This window comes from Hippocampus guttulatus, chromosome 14, assembly GCF_054856545.1.
Source record: "Hippocampus guttulatus isolate MCC_2025c chromosome 14, RoL_Hgut_1.0, whole genome shotgun sequence".
NCBI classification, from domain to species: Eukaryota; Metazoa; Chordata; class Actinopteri; order Syngnathiformes; family Syngnathidae; genus Hippocampus; species Hippocampus guttulatus.
Window position 1 is genome coordinate 12,623,430 of NC_141274.1, and position 19,326 is coordinate 12,642,755.

At 42.8% G+C, this 19,326-nt stretch overlaps 4 protein-coding genes across 5 annotated transcripts; 1 reads left to right on the forward strand and 3 right to left on the reverse strand.

The window, feature by feature from the left end:
• Positions 1–1,792: 1,792 nt before the first annotated feature.
• On the forward strand, positions 1,793–4,277 carry arl14 (ADP-ribosylation factor-like 14). The gene has a single exon (XM_086128993.1). The coding sequence runs from the start codon at positions 2,046–2,048 to the stop codon at positions 2,655–2,657; it is 612 nt and encodes a 203-aa protein (XP_085985119.1). The 5' UTR covers positions 1,793–2,045; the 3' UTR covers positions 2,658–4,277.
• Positions 4,278–4,427: 150 nt separating this feature from the next.
• LOC147195146 (zona pellucida sperm-binding protein 3-like) lies at positions 4,428–10,448 on the reverse strand. Its single transcript, XM_086128990.1, has 8 exons — positions 9,945–10,448; positions 8,825–8,937; positions 8,474–8,577; positions 8,228–8,405; positions 8,024–8,141; positions 7,252–7,337; positions 6,935–7,170; positions 4,428–6,776 (listed from the first exon to the last, which is right to left on the reverse strand). The coding sequence occupies exons 1-8, from the start codon at positions 10,323–10,325 to the stop codon at positions 6,739–6,741; spliced, it is 1,254 nt and encodes a 417-aa protein (XP_085985116.1). The 5' UTR covers positions 10,326–10,448; the 3' UTR covers positions 4,428–6,738.
• Positions 4,736–5,167, reverse strand: LOC147195147 (putative membrane protein C3orf80 homolog). Its single transcript, XM_086129452.1, has one exon. The coding sequence runs from the start codon at positions 5,165–5,167 to the stop codon at positions 4,736–4,738; it is 432 nt and encodes a 143-aa protein (XP_085985578.1).
• A 967-nt stretch (positions 10,449–11,415) lies between the features above and the next one.
• LOC147195148 (schwannomin-interacting protein 1) lies at positions 11,416–18,488 on the reverse strand. 2 transcript variants are annotated; one of them, XM_086129857.1, is made up of 8 exons: positions 18,298–18,488; positions 17,903–18,173; positions 14,728–14,837; positions 14,147–14,264; positions 13,722–13,928; positions 13,110–13,233; positions 12,857–12,950; positions 11,416–12,327 (listed from the first exon to the last, which is right to left on the reverse strand). In XM_086129857.1, exons 2-8 carry the CDS (start codon positions 18,092–18,094, stop codon positions 12,276–12,278), a joined length of 897 nt encoding a protein of 298 aa, XP_085985983.1. In that variant the 5' UTR covers positions 18,095–18,173; positions 18,298–18,488; the 3' UTR covers positions 11,416–12,275. The 2 variants fall into 2 exon arrangements, with proteins under 2 accessions (XP_085985983.1, XP_085985984.1); XM_086129858.1 differs by lacking the exons at positions 17,903–18,173; positions 18,298–18,488 and adding an exon at positions 17,011–17,173.
• Between the last annotated feature and the right edge of the window lie 838 nt (positions 18,489–19,326).

Sequence of the window (19,326 nt, forward strand, 5' to 3'; positions counted from 1 at the left end):
GTGGGCCATCAGATGAAAAAAAACCCTGTTTTGTTTACATGCAGACTCTGCAGCTGTGTTCTAGGGAACCGAGAACACAACACAGTATTCTTTACATGCATGGTATTTATACAAATGAAATGGGCTGGAATAAAAGAGAAAGTGAGAGATACACTGTCAAGGTAAACGCAATGTTTATGTATTTATTGTCTCTGGCATTGGTCTTCCCTTTGTTTGAACACATTTGCTTTTCTGTATTATCGACTGAGAATGATATTGGGTTTGATTGAGGAAATGGCAAGTTGTTCAGAAGGTCTCCAGCAAAGGGTTAAATAAGATAAGATATCCTTTATTTGTCCCACACTGGGCCAAATGAGCCCAATTTCATTTTCTTTCCAGAAGCACCTGACTATGGTTCGTTGTGGATGTAATATAGTTGAATGAGCCCGTGAAGTCTTCTAAATTGCGGTGTGTTGAAGGGCGTGGAAATCAGATGGTATTTCTTCCCTTGTCACATGTCACTACATGCCTGTACAATCAGGTTTGACTTCTCCAAGTGGACTGTTTTGTAGCACAACCAATAAAGCAGTCGACATTTCATCATGTTGAACAATAAAGCCTCTTGCTTGTATTTTTAGGCACTGTGTGATGGACAATAATGTTTTTTGGCGTTGTTGCAATCTATTGTTATGATGTGGTTGAGCTATTAGCCATCTCACGAGTAAATGTGAGTTGACATGACAAAATTCGTTGACTCATCAAATCATGCCAAGTTTTATTGGCATACTGTATGTGTAAAACGATAATGTTTCCAAGCTATGATGATATGCAGGCATTATGACACAATTCACAAAAATATGAGAAAATTGAACGTACAATGTTATAGTATAAGAAATCCTAATAAAAATTGACCCACAACCTGTACTTATGCTTCACCCTATTTTGATATGAAGAGACGAACATCAATAAAGACTATGGAACTCGTTCCAAAAACAGCCATGCAAGCGTAAACCAGAACATTCCGCCCTACATCATGCTTCGCAAATGAGCTTGTGTCTTTTGGGTCAAAAGCAAAGCCTTCATTTCTCTATACTTTGGCCTTTCCATCAATTTAGTAGAGGTTAATCTTCACCAGACCGTAACACAACAGAGCATGAATTTCACCCCATGAAGGGGAGCCTGAAGGGAGAAAAACCTCCAGAAGCAAACAAGAACTGAAAGAGGCTGCAGTAAAGGCCTGTAAAATGACTTCAAATGAAGAACGCAACAGTTTGGTGAAGTCAATGGCTTGCAAGTTTGACACAGTTATTGCAAGTAAGGGTTATACCACCAAACATTCGGCAAGCCTCCTCGCTGCCCATCTTCAAAACTCACTTTTATTCTTTGGCATTCGACTCAGCATGACTTAGATTTGTTCTTGGTTTTACTGTTTGGTGCTTTCTACCGCCTTTATTACCGATTTGTCTTACTGTTTATTGTGCATGTTAAATTGCTCCATGTACAGCACTTTGTATGCAGCGATGGCTGTTTGAAAGTGCTCTATAAATACAGTTGACTTGACTTGAAACATGAAGTGTTATTCACTTTAAAAATGTCGGTTCGCATACTTTTGCTCACTTGAAAAAAATGGGTGACTTCAAACAAAAGGTGCTCTGTCCGGAGTGGGTAAACACAACTAAATGTAAATATCAAATAAAATCTGCCATTATAAACTTTTGTCTCATATTCATATTTTGATCGGAAGCCCAAAAGTGTTCCGTATACAACAAGAATTGAGCTTTATGCATACGGAAAATAATTATACTCACAGTGAGGCACTACACTTGGCGACAGTATTTGGAAACACCACCAGTTTCTCCTTCAAGGTGTCCACACGGTTGAAAAAAAAAAAAAAGACTGTCCCGTCAGCTCAGCTAACAGTTGATCTATTAACGTCAGACACACTCTCCACAGGAAATGATGCCACACCTTAAACGACATTTGAGCAGGTAAAAGGTGAACACTAAGCCAGAAGAAAACGTCTTCATCAGACTGCGTGAGTACGTGCCTGTACTTGTATGACCTGAATGGGGCAGCGAGGCTCCACGCAACCCGAGGCCCGGGTCCTCATTCTGGGGCTGGACAACGCGGGCAAGTCGACCCTCCTGTACAAGATGAAACACGACAGGTTGGTCGGCACCGTCCCCACAGTCGGCTTCAATGTGGAAATGTTCGACGTGAAAAGGAAAAAGAAGAACTTCGCTCTGACCGTGTGGGACGTGGGCGGCCAGGCGGAAATGCGTCGCCACTGGCGGAGCTTCCACCAGGACACGGCGGCCGTCGTCTTCGTGGTAGACAGCGCCGACCGGGCCAGGGCGGCGGAGGCAAAGCGGGAGTTGGAGCGCACGCTGAGGAGCGAGCAGCTCCGCGGCAGCCCGCTCGCCGTGCTCGCCAACAAGCAGGACGTGGACGGCGCTATGACCGTGATGGAAATCATGGACGAATTTAACCTGCGGAGGATTTGCGGCAACAGGGACTGGTTCATCCAACCGTGCTCCGCGTCCGTGGGCTTCGGCTTGGCGGAGGCTCTCACTAGGATCGGCCACATGGTCAAACTCCCGTCGGAATCTTCGGCCACGATGAAGGAGAACATTAAAGACACCGTGAACTACATAAGAACTAAGTCTGTTAATCGATGAAGGTGGATTTGGATTTTGGACTCCCTCGGTATGTTAACACTGACACAGTTGTGGTTTGTACCAGAATTGATTTGAGGTGCGGTCTTGAAAAGTGGGCAACGTAATACATCTCCCACGATTCAAATTTCATTTTCACTTCACTTTTGTAAGCGAGCTTAACTTGGGTAAACGTCAATATTGTAATTGAAACGTCGACGTCATTTAAACTAAACATGGACTGCAGTTTTGAAATCTTAAAACACTTGCAGCATTACTTTATTCCGTTTTCATCAAATGCAATCACACTATAGTGCACTAATGGGCTGACGTTTTGAAATCTTCCTTCATATCAATAAATCAAAGTTTATTGATATAGCACTTGTCATACATAAATCTGCAACTCAAAGTGCCGTGCAAAAGAAAAAAAACAAAGTTATGGAACGAACATGACTATATTGTAGGCAATACATTTCATTTGAATTGTGGTTTGGGGATATTGTCAATATTGGACATATGTACACTATTTTGTAAGCAACTTAGTTTGAACTGTGGCATGTTTCACACAAAACATGTAACAGCCTTTGTGTTGATGAAAATGGATGAAATTATTGAAATTTTATATTCAACACTGATATACAATATATTGCAGTCATACATTTCATTTGAATTATGGTTTGGAAAAGTTACCACTTATATCAATCCAAAAATGAACATCTACACCGCTTTGTCAACTGGATTTGAATTGTGGCAATGTTTCAACCACAACATTTAAATACTCTTAAAACGTTTTTGTACTCTACTAAAAATAGACGTATATTGAAATGTTACTCTCATGAGATTAACAGCTTTGGATGGATAAACAATCAGCATTTTACTTTTATAAGTGCATTAGTATGATAGTTAAATATATTTAATTTCAAATTTGGTTTGAAATCAAGTTAGCACAAGTTGCTTTGAATGAAAATGGGCAATGTTTAAATATTACAATTTTTATGCTTGGGGAACTTTTGTAAAATTCTGCATTCTTTCCAATGACCAGCAGTGGGTGTATAAATTCAGGGGTAAATGTTTACCAGACAACACATTGGATCTCTAGGAATGTTTTCACTCGGTTCTCTCCCCCCCCCCCCCAAATATCCATCAGCTCATTCTTTTTGTCTACAATGTTACATTTCTGTGATGAACGCCGACAGTGACACATTGCCAAATTTAGCAAAGGGGGAAGAAGAAAAAAAAAGTCAAGTGGATCAAACAATGAGCTGGCATTAAATTGAGTGGCTAAAATAACTCAACACTGACATCACTTGACTGTAACATGATCCTTGTTATGCTGCAAGACGCTGCAGACAGATACAGTTCATTACTTTGCATCCCTGAAACTGGAGTCATGGACATAGGTCATTTGAAATGAACGTAGAGGCGTTTAGTTTGATTCACATTTCAGTGGTAGACGTAGCAGCGTTGAGATGTTTTATCATTTTGAGGAATATTAAACAGAACCAGGGCTATGCATTTGTATTAAAACATGTTCATCACTTGAGTTAATATGACGACAGTATTCATTTTTAATATGGGGACCGGTCATGTGGCTGTTTGATTCTAATTTTATCATGGAAAATAAAATCACCTATTAGCTTCTCACATTGGGATATTTGTTATTGGGCGGTGCTGTTGAAATTGGATTATGTTACCTTGTCTACAGAAAAGGCTAAAATAAAACTACTGCCAATATCTCAGCATCTTATGTGATGCAGTGCTATATTCTTCACCCTGGCCCGTTATAAAAGCAAATTGCTACTTCCCACATTGAAACAGACCGCATCGAATAAGATGGCAGGGTATTATATGAGACATTCCTTACCTATGATTGAAAGCACTAAAACACAGGAAACAACGTCATTTAGTTTATTCCAGATCTGCTATCAGCTATTGGTGAATTATTCATAAACATTAGCAAACAAACCCCAAAAAAAAGCCATTAAAGTCTGCTACTTATGCAGCATCAGTGGCGTCTCATGAGGAAATGTTTTCTTGACCATATTTCTTTGAGGCACATCCGAAAGTAACGCAAGTGTCTTTCTAAAAGACATCGGTCCTCGTCAGGTAGTTTGTCCCACAGACGACTGAGATTGTCCATACCGTACCGTCTCCTCGTAAGTGGGTAGACGCTTGCACTGGTCGTACGTGGGCAGATGAGCCGCGCTCCGGCCGTCCAGGAGGCTGTCCGGCGTGGCGAGCTCCACCAGCAGCTCCCGGGAAGTCGCGACGGTCGGGTCTCCGCCATTGTCCGAGCTGAGCTGTCTGGATCGGGAACATAACACACGTTGGACGAAGTATCCCAAAGCGAAGAGGAGCAGCATGATGAGAACGCCGGAGAGTTTGCGAGTAGCCATGGCGACGTGGTAGTAGGCGTCGTCCTCCAAGGGGTTGCAACAGGCGCTGGCGTTTCCCCGAAGGCAGCATTCCTGGTCATCCCGGCAAAAAGCGGGTCCGCATCTCTGGCTGGAGTGTGTGCCAAGAACAGGACACATGGTGAGGACAGCCAACATTTGGTATCGGTGGGAAAACATTGCTGCGAGTGATCAAACGAGCTTGCGGAGAGGCGGGGTGCATCGGAGACGAGTCACCGAGGCATCAGGAGAGCGCCTCGTTCCTCACCACGTCCGCCACTCGCATGTGGTCCGCAACACAAAAGGCTCGGCAGATTTATGAGGCACTTAGTGAGCTCGTCGTAGCTTCTCGTGAATTGCAACCAAAAGCCTTCCAATGCGTATTCATTTGCTATGAAAGTAAATGGGCGCCGGGGAAATCGAACGGGGTCATCTACCGAGCACTGAAAGACAACGAATGCATGATCAGAGGAACAAAAACAAGCTTCAGAACCACAGCCAGCGCTCCTCACACCCCCCTGCAACTTTTAACGTAAGCGATGCTGCCCAGAGGTGAAGGAGATGCTCGTAAAAGTATTTGTGCCACACGCCGAAAGCCCCCCGTGGATAAAATGTTAATGGATTAAAAGCTCGTCTACAAAAGTGGTCTTGTGTGGTAAAACGGTCCCTAGTGGTGCGCTGTAATTGTATGTTTTTGGAATGGATACTTGGATGTTGTTTGGAGTTTATTCTTACAATTCTAGGATTTTTTTTTTAAATTAAAATGCTACAGAATTACAGGGCGTTAAATGACGTATCCAAGTTGATTGGCATCTCAATTTATGACCCAGTCCAAGTTCACCGATTCATACATTTCTATAAATTTAAAACACACTAAACATTTCAATGATTTAACATTGACTTTCCACATCCCATACCCATTTTCTTCAGTGGCCTTTCCAAATGGACTCTTTAAATATGCTTGACGTTACTTTTTTGGGGGGATTTATGGCAAATGGTCTCAATCTTTAAGTACCGGATTTCCATCTTCGTTCAACAAGGCAGCATAAACGCTGTAGTTGTACTGTACCGTTTTAAAAGCAACGCGGGTGCACGTCTTAAAATTTCACCATCTCAGTTTTGCTGTGTCAGTCTCGCACACTGTTATTTGGGCAAATTAATGTACAAAATTGCCCAGAGATCCACATTTTATCTCTCAAGCGAACCCTTCATTTGCTTACATCAGGCACCTCCTCACAACAAACAATCAATATTGGGACTGCATGATGGGCATGTGGTGGGTGGTAATGGAAGGAAGCGCTTAATAGCATCCTTCTGTACAGAACAGACGATATGTTTGATTGATCAGAGGATGCCGAAAGGCTCCACAAGTACGTTTGTGTACTTCAGAGAGAGAGTGCATCTTTTAAATCCATTTGTTTTCTTGGGGCTAATTATGCTGAGTGCTTCGAAACCCAACGTTAATCAAATGTCATTCGGACCGAGATATCGCAAGCGAGCCAAACCAGTCAAGTGGGTAAAAAAAAAATAAAAAATTCAGGGTTACTGTAAAACATGTATTTTGGAGACAGGTAGTTCAAAAAAAACTACAAACATGTAGGCCAGTAGAGTGAATTTTAAGATATTCAATTTCCATTGTGCGAAGTTCATCTTGGATTGTGCATCCAACAGCAGGCAGGAGGTGCCGGTCAAAATATCCTGAGTGACGATGTCTATTCAACAGTAAGAGGTCCAAGCTGGACGAATCTCACTGTAAAACACACATGGCAATGAGGAAACACGTCAGTAACACTAAACCAAACACACCACACAAGTTTAACCTCTAAACGGACATTCTGAAGCAGAGAACTGAATATCAACGTTACCATCTTACCTTTCCTGATTTTTTTTTTGTGCACTTGTTCTCACCTGGTTTGTGATCGTTTTGCCTCATCAGACCAGAAGAGGTCTGCCGATACGTGTGGCTTTGCAACCTTTCAGGCCGGGAGCGCAAAGAAGTAGTTGGTTGCCTCGGTTTGTTAGGAGCAAAATTCCAGCCCGAATTTGCATACAGCCTCCTGTCTGTCGTAGTGGTCGTTTCCTTTGGGGCTGCCAGTGGATGGCAGGTGCTACAGTCACCGTGGTCCCCGTCCACGGACCTCCATCTGTACATGAGAGCAAACGTGATCGTCCAAAAAGTGAAAGTCACTGTCATGCTTGTAACAAGTGTCGCACCGAAGGATTACCTGTTGTCAATAAAAGAGCAGGCCCTGTTTTGAGAGCTGACAGCTAAGGAGTCTGGAACAGCCCTCAGCCAGCAAGTGATGTAGACCTATGGCACACACAACTAAGCACTTTAGTCATTTCCAAACATTGCATTTGGCTAAAGCGTGGTACATGCCAATCAGAATGAATTTGAGCTTCACCTTGCGATCAAAGGCGACAAAAAAAGGTACGGTTTTCAGAGGTCCCTAAAAGATCGAGCGATTATTAGTGTACAAGTCAGATTTGATGCTTGTGCCAGACAAATGGGAGCGACTGGTTGTGTTGAGTATTCGTATAACGTGCACACCAAGGCAAGAGTTTGCAACTGCCATATAGTTAGCAGATAAGCTAAGAGTTAGCCTAGCTTCTTGGACTTTTCTTTCATTCTGAATGTCCAGTGGCACCATGCTAGCTCTCATAGGTTCGCATGACGACATACATGGGGAAGAGACAAAAATGTACAAGAGGATATTTTTAAACTAAATACTCAAAATAATTTAAAGCGCAAGAGTAAGTGCTCTGAATAAAAGAGGGACTCAAGCCTTTTCCATTTCTTGTCCTCCTCTTTGCAAGGACCTCTCGCTGAACGTTAGGCATTGCTGTCATCTTTAAGACTCTTAACTTTTTATTCTTTGGCTTTTGACTCGGCATGAGGCTTTATTTTTCTCCATCTTCATTATATTGTACGTATTATTTTTGCTCATGTACAGCGGGTGTTTTAAAGTGCTGTATAAACACAGTTGAGATTCTAACCTGACTGTTAGGCTGCTGGTAGAATCTGAATGCTTCGAGTTGAAGTTGAAGCGTGTGCCCCTCCTGCCTGGTCAGGAAGTGAGAGCTGGAGTTTGTATGCAAGGCATCGGTGAGACATCTGGTGGTGGAAATGTAAATCAGGGTGGGTTATTCATTATCATTTAGAGTTGCGGGATGATGCATTCCGTACCATTCAGCACTCACCCATTTCGCTCAACAAAGTCATATCTTAAGGCGGCGTGTGGGTCTGGGCCGGCTGTGGCAGTGCAACGCTCCGCGTAGACGCGCATGGGCTGGTGTTTGCGGACCGCCGCGGACACTTCCAAGTGAATCGGGTCACCCATGAAGTATGCACGCGAGCGTCTCTCAAACTGCCAATTGTCTAAAACATTTTTTAAAAATAAATAAATCAGTGGTACAAATAAAATTGAAAAATGGAATGCTGCCCACCAGTCATGAGGCGCAGTTTGAAGTCGATGCTACTCTCAGCTGAGCCTACTGAGACCGAAGGAATCCAGGTAGGGTGCAGGGAAATTCCACCCACAGAACACCTCCTGGAAACAGAATAGCGTAATCTCAATTTTACTTCATGATTTAAAAATGCATCCAATTAGTTAAAATGAGAACCAAATGATGCTGGACTTAACTATGCAATATGGTCATACGAATGTGTGTTTAAATTCCCCTCAGAGCAAACGTCTGCAATGTGGCCCACAATGAACACACATTTGACAATCCAACGCATGCGTAAGTAGTCAAATCATGGCATTCAGTCAAGACCTTTGTGAAACTAAAAATTACCTGTCAAAATGACACTCAACCGGAATCGTTGCTCCGTCCAGTCGAAAGAAGCCATCAGATGGCTCAGGCGAATAGACCAGCACATTCGAATAGATTATCTTGTCCTGTGTTGACTAGCGATAGAAAAGCGGTTTTAGTTGGTCTTAAAGGGTTCATACATTTGAACAAATTTTGGTCGGATGGCCACTCCTGGGAAGGTTCACCACGGTCCCATGGTTTTGCCATTTGTGGATAATGGCTCTCAATGTGGGTTGCTGGAGTCCCAAAGCTTTAGAATTTACCAGACTGATTGATCTCAATTTCTCATTTGATCCTGAATTTCTTTTGATTTCAGGCAGCTTTTGGTCTACTTCCCTCGGTCAGGCAGGTCCAATTTAAGTGATTTCTTAATTGGGAACAAGTGTCGCAGCAACCAAGCCTGGGTCTGGCTAGAGAAATTGACCTGGGGGGTGGGTTTGCAAACACTTTTTCACACAGGGCAATGTAAATTGAGATTATTTTTTCTCATTTATAATAAAGACTTCCCTTTATAAAGTGCATTTTGTGTTATCTTTGACTAATATTTAAATGTGATGATCTGAAACATTTAAGTGTGACAAAAATAAGAAATCAGGAAGGGGGCCCCATACTACAACTTGAGTAGGCTTAAATTTCTTTTGCAGATTGGCTATGATATGAAGACAACCATAGTACTTAACAATATTCAAATCGAGCAAGTTTATTTCATAGGGGGGTACATCAAACGAGCACTTCGTTTGCTGTTCAGTAGTTTTGTGCTGTTCTTGCAATTTTTTTATGCAAGAGTCTTTTGCACTTGGTGCAGTAGTACCAACACAGTACTGCAGAAAAATGATGGCTAAATCCAGCATTTAAATTGCCCATCCCTGGATCACATATTCCACTTTCACATGACGTTATTAAAGACTTTTAAAAGCCAAGTTATTCTTTATGGAGAAATTCGGTTTGTCCCTAAAAAGCAATTTTAACAAAGCAATGCACCGTAAAGTTTTTCAAGTTACACCATGATGGCGGAGCGCAATCAAAATTAAGATGTTAAAACAATTGAGTTTTTTTTTTTTTTAATGACTTCAAAATACCAACTGTGCAAACTTGTGCTTACCGAGCGCCGAGTTCCACAGTCCAGCAGGTCGGCCGATATGGTCAACGAGTCGCCGTCACCAGTGGGTCGCGCGCGGCATGCCCCACTTGCACCCGCTGGATCGGAACCGAGACGCAGGTGTGCCGGCTCCACGGGAAGCCCCGTGTTGAACAAGTCCGCCTGAAGCACGAGCTCCATTGCGTCCGAGTGACATTTCACACGCACCGCTTTGGGCTGATCTTCCACCTTCTGTGAAGGCACATGAGAACCGGCGGAAGGTAAAGGCACGCTCGGCCCTTGAGCTCCACCTCGGCTGGATGATACCAAGTGGTAGCGGCGGCTTTCTGTGACGGTGAAAACGGCAAAGAGGACGAAAAAGGCCCTATAACGGGAGCGGTTCATTTTTTTAGGTTGGAGTGGTTAAGTCGGTAAAAGCGCAGCTAAGCCTCCCCACCGCTCCGGGAAGTCTCTCGTCAACACCAACGAGCAACTATGCCGGCTAAGTGATGATAGCGTTCAGCTATGTTCAGTCTCTTATTCCCTTATGGCGTTTATTGATTGTCACCACTAACCCCCCCACCACCACCCTTAATTAGACACAATTGGCGTCAGTTGTGGGGTCACGACGCCATTTCCGGTTCCGGTCACTGCAGCCGCTCTTTTACAGGAATTAAAGTGAACATTATTTGTTTTATCTCAATGTGTATTTATCCAGATCCACGACGCAATAAAACGTGTAAAATAGTGTAAACTGAAAAATAAACAGTCGTTCCAATTTACAAAGAGACTGGCCTTCTTATGAAGAACATCCTTGCTTATGTTCTTAGGAAGACTACACTTGAGTTCAGTATACTTGAGAGTTCACAAGACTGTAGTGTGTGTTTTTGGTGGTTTTAAGGCAACCGACTTACACTTGACTGATCCTCCGGCAAAGTTCTCAGCTGGTAGACGAGACGTAAGAAAGTGTAGAATTTGAGTGTACAGGAAGCGCAACGTAATTTAGGCTATCAAAGTGCTATGAAGTAGCGTTTGCTCAGCGTCCGTCACCATGGAAATGAAGGCCACCTGAATTTGGACACTGGGGTGTCGAGGCCAAATTTGGACACAACGCAGCAATAGATATCAATACCAGTGGCTCCCAAACTTTTAACATCAAGTACCACCTCAAAATAGAAAAAAAAAACGGCTTCCCCCGTACCACTTTAATGATAAATAATAAAGTAGTTTGAAAACAAACGTTTCGAAATCATTACATGCAAAAGTACTGTACTTAAATGTTAAATACAACCGAAATGCACTAAAAAGTATTGTATTTGAATTTAAAAAAACAAATTCAAGGCCACTGTAATAGGATGAACAGCTGGAACAAAATGTGTTTTTACTCAAAATGTTTTAATTTAAAATAACCCAAAATGTCACACCATTTTTAAAGTAGCAATTTTGTTGGGTCATATGCAATTTCCAAAAAAACTCACGAGGTAGGGCTATTGCACACACTTAAAATGTTTATTATCCCATATCTTTACAGTCGTTATACAGGACATGTATCCACGTAGCATACAATAGAAAAACAAAGTTGACTTTGTGCTAAAAGGACACATTGACAATGAGCAATAAGTGTTTTTGTTTTTTTGAAGAGGCATCCTTTCAGTCCATAAACCTTTCAATCACAAAAAATAGATATATGTTCAGTCTGGGATGAAGTTATTCAGTTTTTCTTGCTTTGTAAATTGAGCCTTAAAAAAAAACGTTTGCTTTGAGGCAGTTCATGATGCTTTTTCGACTCGGACAAAATACCTTTCATATGCTTTATGGGTTGTACAGATGTACGCAATGGAAATGTGCAAAGGTAAAGCTCAAAAAGTACAAATAAAAGTATGCACTATATAGCAGCGATTGTTGTACATCCAGTTGTGTGTCTTCGGAATTCTCAGTAGTGCTGCAGCGTTGAAGCGATGCTTTAAATGAACATGGGAGACTACACTTCTATTGCAACAGTGAATTCCAGTTTCAACTATGACGGACAAATAAAGAACAAAGTGTACAAGTGCTCCCCTTCTATCCCTCTAAGAATGCACTTTGCAAAAACCCATAAGGTTGGTTTTGTCATGGAAATATGTCAGGAAGATTCCTTTAACTCTATGAAATATGCCATCTTTAATCCAGCAGAGTGGAAAGCAAAAAAGCCTGTCAACTGGGTCCAGTGGTGCAATACTTTATGTGCATGTACAAACACGATATGGCCTCTTCTTTTCTCCACAGACAGCACAGACGGAGTTTCCTTGGCAACACAAGTGACAATCCATTGAGTGGGTACTACGTCGGACGGCGTGCAGATGGACACACGGGAATTCATTTAGCGTTTGCCTTCTCAGCCTGGTGCCGCTGATGGCTGTGAGCATGTCTGTATCAAGACAAAGACAAAGAGCTCGTACAGTGCATGTGGATTTATCAGAGGTGGGCCGCCTACGAGCGCTGACCTACATTCCCAACCTGAAATGCAATAGCTAATATACAGGTGTTTTAAAATTCTGCTCCTGGTCTATAAATCAGTGAATGGTTTGGGGCTTGAAAACATGCTGATTGAATTTAAGCCCAGTAGGGATTTAAGATCTGCAGACTTGGCTCAATTAGCAGAGTCCAGGGTTCACAGTAAACATGGTGAAGCGGCATTTATCTGTTATGCTGCACACAATTGGAATAACGTGCCAACAGAAGTGAAGTCACCCCAAAGAGTAAATGTTTTTAAAACCTGGTTAAAAACTTTGATTCCACCCCCCCCCCCCCACTCCCCACTCCCCCATACCTTTCGTTAAGGTCATCTAAACATTTAAAAATCTTTTTGTTCCTTCCGCTTTGCCTCTGGATGTTGTTAGCTGTTTTAAATGCTTGTAGGTGATCAAGTGAGTGGCCATTGGGCGGAATGCGTTCACCTGGTGAGGTCCTCGATGTCCACCAGCATGGCATCCTGCTCAACATGCTGCTCGTCTCTAAGCAGCAGCAGCTGCACCAGCTCCTCACTTAGACCTAGAATGTACACTCACAACTGTGAAGCAGACATGCTATCCACAAAGCCACCGTGCATCGTAAAGGAGATCCGAGTAAAAGCAGCTACCCACATTCTGTGCCCAAAGGCAGAAATGGATTACGAAGCGTGACTGAAATACTCGAGTCTGATCTACTTACTCTGGATCTGCGAGTGCAGGTCGTTTGTGATGACTTGTAGCTGCCCAAGACTCATATCCCTCATGTCGCCTCGCCTCAGATTCCTCTTCATCAAACCTTCGCTGATGTGAGGCAGATTGGGAAGCTGCGTGCATCCACAAAAGCGAAACGCATTAATTTGCTACCAATTTAAAAGGGAAGTAAAAAAAAAAAAAAAAGGCCCCAAACACGGCATTCTGATGAATATTTTCATGAATTAAGTAGCAAAATCAAACCTCTTTAATTATGTCGGGGGTGGAGGGGCATTTTGCTACTAGCTGTCACCTGAAAATGACATCAAAATGCCTAAAGATGACGCTCAGTGTTTTTTCTTCCCAGGGAGGTGTAAAACTCAATAAAATAATTGAGAAGCACTGCTTTAGTGGTATGCAAACGCCCCATTACCTTGACTACAATTCAGTTGCATTTAACTTTAAGTTCAAGACATCCATCGTTACATATATATACTGTATATATATTTTTTATTAACACTTGGAGAATAAAGTTTTTTTTTTGTTTTGTTTTTTTAGCTGTTTAGCTAAGTTTGAGAAGCCGTGCTGTACCCTTTCAAGTCAAATGTAATTCCTGACTAACCAGATCTGCCACAGGCGAGCGTCTATGTTGCTGAATCTGCCTCTCCACCTCCACCTGCATACGGGCCATGGGTCGAGCCAGAGCCAGAGCCACCCGAGCCTCCTCCTGAAGCCTCCGCTGCACCCGCCAGAAGCCGCCGCAGTCGTCCAGCGGATCCGAGTCCTCTTCCGCCGTGTCTCGATCCGATAATGACGAGCTTTGCTTGCTCTGAAGCAGAAGGACTTGGATTAGTGTCATGAGGAACATACGAAAGACGTTGGTTGCACATTGCGTGGATTCTCAAACTGTTGGAGAGGGGGAAATGTTTCCAAGGACTGCCTGAGCATTATCATCTATGTAAAGGCAATTTTGTTTGATATAGCTCTTGTACTGAACCTCATTTAGAGTTTCAAAGTACAGTCCAGGCTCGCTCCAGCTGTGCATACCACTGGTGACAAGGGTGTGTCCAGACTGGTCTCTGTCCTGCTGTCCTCGGCATCGCTGTCCTTGTCGCTGCTGCTGTCGTTGACAAAACACACCTGCAGGTTGACTCCGCTGTAGAACCTGATAGTAGAACCAAGACAAGACAAAAAAAGGGTTTGTGATGAAGGTGATACGAATCGCCGTAAGGTGCCTTTGATACATCATTATTTCACACAAAAAAAATCTGATTTGAAGAGTAATTGAATCCAGAATGAGGTCAGATATAAATAGGATTTAAATATGAAGGGCACCACTGACAGACACATGCACACGGACACACTATAAAGACAGCATTATGTCGAAGTAAATTGAATCTTGAGGCCTCCTTGTACGCATTCATACAGTATTCATCGGCTGTTTCAATACTGAGTAGAGCTGCCTTTGAAAAACAAAAAATAGAACAAGTGGCAAACATAATTAAATATCCATGATGTTAGCGGGAGGGAACAGCAGCCGGTGTCGAAAATAGACGGTGAGATCAAACATGTCAGTCAGAATCGAAAAGAAAAACAAGACTTCACAGGCTCCTTTTCAAAAAACCCACCGAGAGGACGGGTCGTTTTTGCTGCAGCTGGTGAAGATGACTGGCTCGTCGTCATAGAAACTGCCCAGGGCAAGTTTCTGCCTAATAGACTCTCTCTCATTTCGCTGGGCCTGTCAGGACAAAAAAAAAAAAAAAGACAAATACAATTAAAGGAAACTAATGTCCTGGTTACGGGATGATGCTGGTCATTCTTCAACACGAACATTCTGGATTAATATATTGTTGTCAGATATTCTCAAATTTATATTCTTCTCTGGTTTTGATGACGTTTTTGGAGTTATTTTGATTTTTAATGCCAGTCTCTACTTTAGAAAAAAGTTTCAAGTTATTTAATGCCACTCCAGGTTTACTGTCAAACTAAACATAAAATAAAGAGTATACAAAGTATTTAAAATAACCACATAGTGTTGCCTGAAGAAAGTCGGTTTAACAATGCAAAATGCCTAACAATTGGCATCTGACTCAAAGTGTTATCATCCCTTTAAGCAATGGCTATTTCAACAGAAATGGTGGAGCAACACATGTAAGCGGGTAAATCAATAGTCTTACAGATATTCTTTATCCATTGTGAAATTTGACCTCTATTACTACAGCTTAATGAGTCAGTTACACTGCCAAGGTGGCCAAGATATGCACACCACAAGGAGTAGCACAATGTCCATTAAAGTGAAGGGGAAAAAATGTGTCAAAACCTGCTCAATTCTTCACATTCTGTTCATGTCATTATTGCGTGTTGGGCAATTGCAAGATTATAAGATGTTATTTTCCTTATTAAAAGCATGTTAAACATTTTTCCCTTTTTTTTAGGAGGGGCCTGGAACAGATTAATGGTATTTCCTTTCATTTCAATGGGGAAAGAGTATCTGTGAGATTATTTGAGTAATTTTGAACATAGTCACGGAACGAATTAAACTTGTATCTCAAGGCACCACTATATTAATTGTTTACATTTATAGAACCAGCCAGCCAGAGTTTAATCCCCTGTAACTCTTGAATATAGACATCTGTTAACAACATCACAACTCTCAGATATTGTGGGGACAATATATAACACTGTATAGAGTGCTTTAAAGGCGGCATTCAGTATTATCATGAAAATGCCCACAGATCAAGTGTGAAACTAAATCAGCAAGTAATTATGTTGCCATCTGCATATTTCCGTATGTGCCTTTAAGCAAGCCATTCTGGACCTCCACCCTTATGGGATCTTACAATGAAGCTAACTGACACACCGACCGGAGTCTAAGTGGGTACTGTATACGTGTTTGGAATTTGCGATTGGTGGCGTGCACAAGCTTCTGCCTCCACACGGTTGTCATGGTAGCGAAATCCAGTATAGCCTTTGGCCTCACACCGTGCGGGGTGGGATAAGGGCTCGCTCACTTGCATGAGACCACGACAAATGTGCTGACAGGAGGGAACTGATTGCAACTGTGAAGAAAAAAACAATGCACAACGTGCATCCTGAGATGATCAGATATTGGATGGACAGGTGACATGTCGGCCCTGGCAGTGAATCATGAGAGTGACAGGGAGCACCCTGGATGCAATAGAAATGGATGAAGGAATGATGAGGCACATTCAGTCTCGAAACCTTCTAGAACGAACCACATTAACCACTTGTGGTAAAGCTCCTGCTTTATTGTTGTATAGTGCAGAGCAATATATTTGATATTTTACCCATTTCAAGATAGTTCCTTCATTTCATTCACCTCAACCATGCATCACGTTTTCACCGTGTTCCCATAAATGCACTTTATTACTGCATTCTAGCATCACCATTTATCGAAATGTCATCACAAAGCTTTAGCGGAGCACCTATGTTTCTTTTCTGGCTTTTTTTTTTTTTGCCTAATGAGATGCATGTCCCAAGGCTACCTATGTGTATGACAGATTTTTTTTTTCTTCATGGTGCGCGCACACGCGCACACACACACACACACACAAACACACACACACACACACACACACACACACACACACACACACACACACTCATTAGTGGCACATCATGTGTGATAAAAGATCACAGATCTCCATCAGACTCACATACACTTACGTAGCGGTACTATACATTTCACTTGAACACCTTTTTTACGCAGACATCTTATCTAATGGATGTAGTCGGAGAGATACACAGACGACAACAAGAACACGACCGCCCCCCTGTATCGCTGAATCATCCATAAGCATCACAACAGGGATGGGTGCCAATCACGTAACACCTGACAACTGCTTCGACATGACACGACATCACACACGCGCATACGAAGCGACACACACCTGGTAAACGCGTTTCTCCTGGTGCACCATCCTTCATCGCATCGTACTGAACACGCAAGCACACCCTGCCCTTCCTCTCCACTGCAGTGGAGCCGGACCCTGGAGACCCTCTCATATACTGCAAGAGGGAGGGAGAGGCACGGAGGAGGGGCGAGGGGGAAGCCTGGGAAGACAAATGCGGGAGAGGAAGGATGGAAGGAGGTGCTTGTTGGCCTCCAGATGTGCTATCTGTTCCTCCATCTTTTTCACTGGTTCCATTCTTGCTGTCTTTTTCAAGTCCGAAAACTGTGAGCGCATCGATCTCAATGGTTGGCACGAGTAACTGCCCGTCATGGCTGACTAGTCTGATGAATGTGACCCGCAACCCATGTCGATACCGAATCAATTGCTCCAATAGTCACTTTGAGTAAATGTGAGCTGATTTGATTGCATGTCAGTGGCTGGGCCGACTGTACCGCGCCATGCATTTGGAATGATTGGTTTATCCTCGAGGAGAACAATGGAATGATTAGTACGTCTACCGAATAGTTCTGAGGTTCGAATCCCAGCTCCTGCTCAATTGCGCTTTTTCTCCAGGGAGTTCTGCCTCCTTTTAAAAACTGGTTATAAAAATGATAACCAAATTCAGGGGCAAAATAAGTCCAGATGGCACAATGCGATCCTCATTTGAATGGTTTGTGCTTATCATCTTCCCCACACATGATTAAATGACCTATTTGTGCATCAGGGTAATCGTTGCGACCAATTCTGGTTGCTTACATCAAGCATGTCTTGTTTATAGAAGAGAGTGAAAAATCTGTGCTCAAACATAGTTGTTCTGTTCAGATTTACAGATCCAAGACTTGATACATGCAACCCTTACCGCAAAAAGAAAAAAAAAAACACAACTGACCGAAATGCTGGACAGTCTGCCTGCTCCACCGCTGTAACATTCCTGCAGCTCCTCAGCCCAGCTGCGACTATTCACCATGAAGCCTCTTTCCGACTCTGTGCCGTCCGCCTTCCCAAAGTCCATCCACCACTGACCTGCTCCGACCCTTCCCATGAACACTTCACCCATGTCCACGTCATAGTCCTCCTCCATGGACAGGATTGCCTGGTTGCCCCGAGACGTGCAGAAAATCAGATAACCTGAACAATGGCTGTATCCGTCTTCATGTTCTCTGGATTATAAACGGAAAGGAAATTAAACAGAACATTAAAAATGGATGCGATAGTGTCATTGCGGTCATAACGCTCCTGAAATTAAAATGCATCCGGGCCGCAAATATCACAAAAAGCACTCACCTTCATTGGAGACCGTCTGGTTTTCAATGTAGTTCCAAGCGCTGCAAATGAAACAAGAAGCTTCCTCTCCAATGTCTTAATGGGATTTATAAAAGCATTTGTGGTTGTAATTTGCAACTAGAGGAGGGTCATGAGGCTCAGTGCCCGGCGAAGAGCAGCAACACAAGCGCGCATCCCCCGTGTTGGCAATGCTACATGAACTAGGAGGTCACGTGCGGCCTGGCTCCAATGATGCGTGGAGATGCGCATCATGGGCCAGGGGTGCCCGGAGTAGGAGATGGTGCCATGTGGAAATATATATGAACGGACAGAATGGGGTGGAGGGGGCATGCGCACTGTGAAGCAAAGCAAGTTTTGCACATAAACGATTAATAAAAAGAAAAAAAAAAAGAAAAACAATGGGCAGTTTATCCCCTCCTCATTTTTGTTTACTATTACCATTTTTGACTGCATCTAATCCACGTTTAAAAAAAAAAAAAAAAAGAAAAATACTGCTACATTCAATTTCGTGCTCAAAACATGCAATGACAGCACGGTTGAAGTTACCAGTTTTGCTCCTTCTGGTCACTGGAAAAAATAGTCACATGGCATCCGTTCCAGGAGGCTTGTTAAACATCAAGGGTTACGTTAAAAATTGGAGGGTGGGAGGGGGGGTTAGAGTATCTACATTTCTGTATGATGGAGGTTGATTTCAAACAGAATTCTAATTTTTTTTTGCCCAGATTTGAGATGCCTCAAGACTTAGTTCATGAACGCAAATACACTCAAACTTTTTCTTCACAATATATTCAAGCCAACCACACATCCTAAACTTGGCATACTGATAGTGTTTGCGGAATATGAAGCAGCAAAATCCATTTTGTCACTTGCTGGCCAAAAAAAGGACATCAAAATAGATGAAGGCTCAGCTTGTGACCGTCACATGACCAAACCCAGTAAACAGATGAGCCTCGATTGGCCGGTCGCTGAGCCCCGAGGCCCTGCGATGTCATTTACAGTCTACAGCAACCATCTAAATGGACGCCCACG

Bases quoted from the DNA above. Each gene is read 5' to 3' on its own strand.
- LOC147195147 (XM_086129452.1), bottom strand. From the start codon at position 5,167: ATGTGTCCTGTTCTTGGCACACACTCCAGCCAGAGATGCGGACCCGCT.
- LOC147195146 (XM_086128990.1), bottom strand. From the start codon at position 10,325: ATGAACCGCTCCCGTTATAGGGCCTTTTTCGTCCTCTTTGCCGTTTTC. The intron at 8,578-8,824 runs GTAATTTTTAGT...TTCTGTTTCCAG, and splicing joins GTTGAGTGTCATTTTGACAG to GAGGTGTTCTGTGGGTGGAA. The intron at 7,338-8,023 runs GTTAGAATCTCA...TGTGTGCCATAG, and splicing joins ACCAGCAGCCTAACAGTCAG to GTCTACATCACTTGCTGGCT.
- arl14 (XM_086128993.1), top strand. From the start codon at position 2,046: ATGGGGCAGCGAGGCTCCACGCAACCCGAGGCCCGGGTCCTCATTCTG.
- LOC147195148 (XM_086129857.1), bottom strand. From the start codon at position 18,094: ATGGAGGAGGACTATGACGTGGACATGGGTGAAGTGTTCATGGGAAGG. The intron at 12,951-13,109 runs GTAAGTAGATCA...TGTACATTCTAG, and splicing joins CCTGCACTCGCAGATCCAGA to GTCTAAGTGAGGAGCTGGTG. The intron at 12,328-12,856 runs GTGAACGCATTC...GTCTTGATACAG, and splicing joins GACATCGAGGACCTCACCAG to ACATGCTCACAGCCATCAGC.